The 1,171-nt window shown below is 39.3% G+C and overlaps 1 protein-coding gene across 1 annotated transcript; it reads right to left on the minus strand.

Moving 5' to 3' along the window:
- Positions 1-170: 170 nt before the first annotated feature.
- On the minus strand, positions 171-961 carry LOC119590977 (neuropeptide-like protein 31). Its single transcript, XM_037939709.1, has 2 exons — positions 934-961; positions 171-523 (listed from the first exon to the last, which is right to left on the minus strand). Exons 1-2 carry the CDS (start codon positions 934-936, stop codon positions 197-199), a joined length of 330 nt encoding a protein of 109 aa, XP_037795637.1. The 5' UTR covers positions 937-961; the 3' UTR covers positions 171-196.
- Positions 962-1,171: the final 210 nt, after the last annotated feature.

Consider the following 1,171-nt stretch of genomic DNA (forward strand, 5'->3'; position numbering starts at 1 on the left):
ACGAGAATAGTTCACGTTTTGCATTATCGACCAATAAAAAGATAATAGGCAGTACTTCTTTATCTGTCATTATTCATGTAAACAGTCACATGCTTTCTGCATACCATATATAGAATCAATAAAACGAAACCAATTACAAGAGAATGATTTATTCCATAAGAACTGTTTTCAGTGGATTCACTACCATACCCTTGACTCATTTTCCATACCCATAAAGACCAGCGTAATAACCCCGAGGTCCACCGAGGTTAAACGAAACGGAGCTCCTGGCACTTCCGTACCCGCCGTGGCCGCTGTACCCGCTGTACCCTCCGTAGCCGACCCCATGTCTTCTCCCAAAGAATCCGCTTCCATAGCCGCTTCTGTAGCCACCATATCCACGGTGAACACTACCATAACCTCCGTATATACCATGTCCAATGCTATGAGGACCTCCGTAGCCATACCCAACGAGGTTCTGAGATTGGCTTACAACCACAAGGGCTGCCATGGTTACCAGCCATGTATACTTGAAAGAGAGAATCTGAAAAGAAAATATAGAATTAATAGATTCATAGACGGTGCCTATATAAAGATCCACTCACACAGTTATGTAATTTGTAACTTATCCACTAAATAGTTTCTTGATAGCTTATAATTCCTAACACGATTTTTAAAACTAGTTGATGGCCCTTAATGAATTTTAATAGTAATAACATTAAGAGGATATACCACTAGCACATAGACAAACTATAATAATAGTCAGTATCATTCATTCAGATGAACAGTTCCCTTTACTTTCATTACTATAATTCACCTAACCAATCCCTAAAAACAAGACGTAATCACAGTCTTGTCTGCCTGCTTTCGTAAGTAAAGTTTCGTACTCTTGTTTGTTTTCGTCCTCAGATACAAACTTACTTGTGCAAAAAAATCCAAATACATGAAACTTACCATGGTTTGAGTGTTTGATAGAAGGTGGGAGGCGCCACTGTATCGTCTTGTCTGAGGAGTCTGCTTTATATACTGACGTGGGAGTAATTGCATTATTGGGTGATTCAGTGAGTTATGACACAGTTCGGTTGCAATGCCATACAACAACAAACATGGTGTCACAATACGCTTCTGTGTCAATTTTTGTTCATTTATCATTTTCTGATAAATACTTCTCGACTTACTGCCGTTGCTGTTG

This window comes from Penaeus monodon, chromosome 28 (genome assembly GCF_015228065.2).
Source record: "Penaeus monodon isolate SGIC_2016 chromosome 28, NSTDA_Pmon_1, whole genome shotgun sequence".
NCBI lineage: Eukaryota > Metazoa > Arthropoda > Malacostraca > Decapoda > Penaeidae > Penaeus > Penaeus monodon.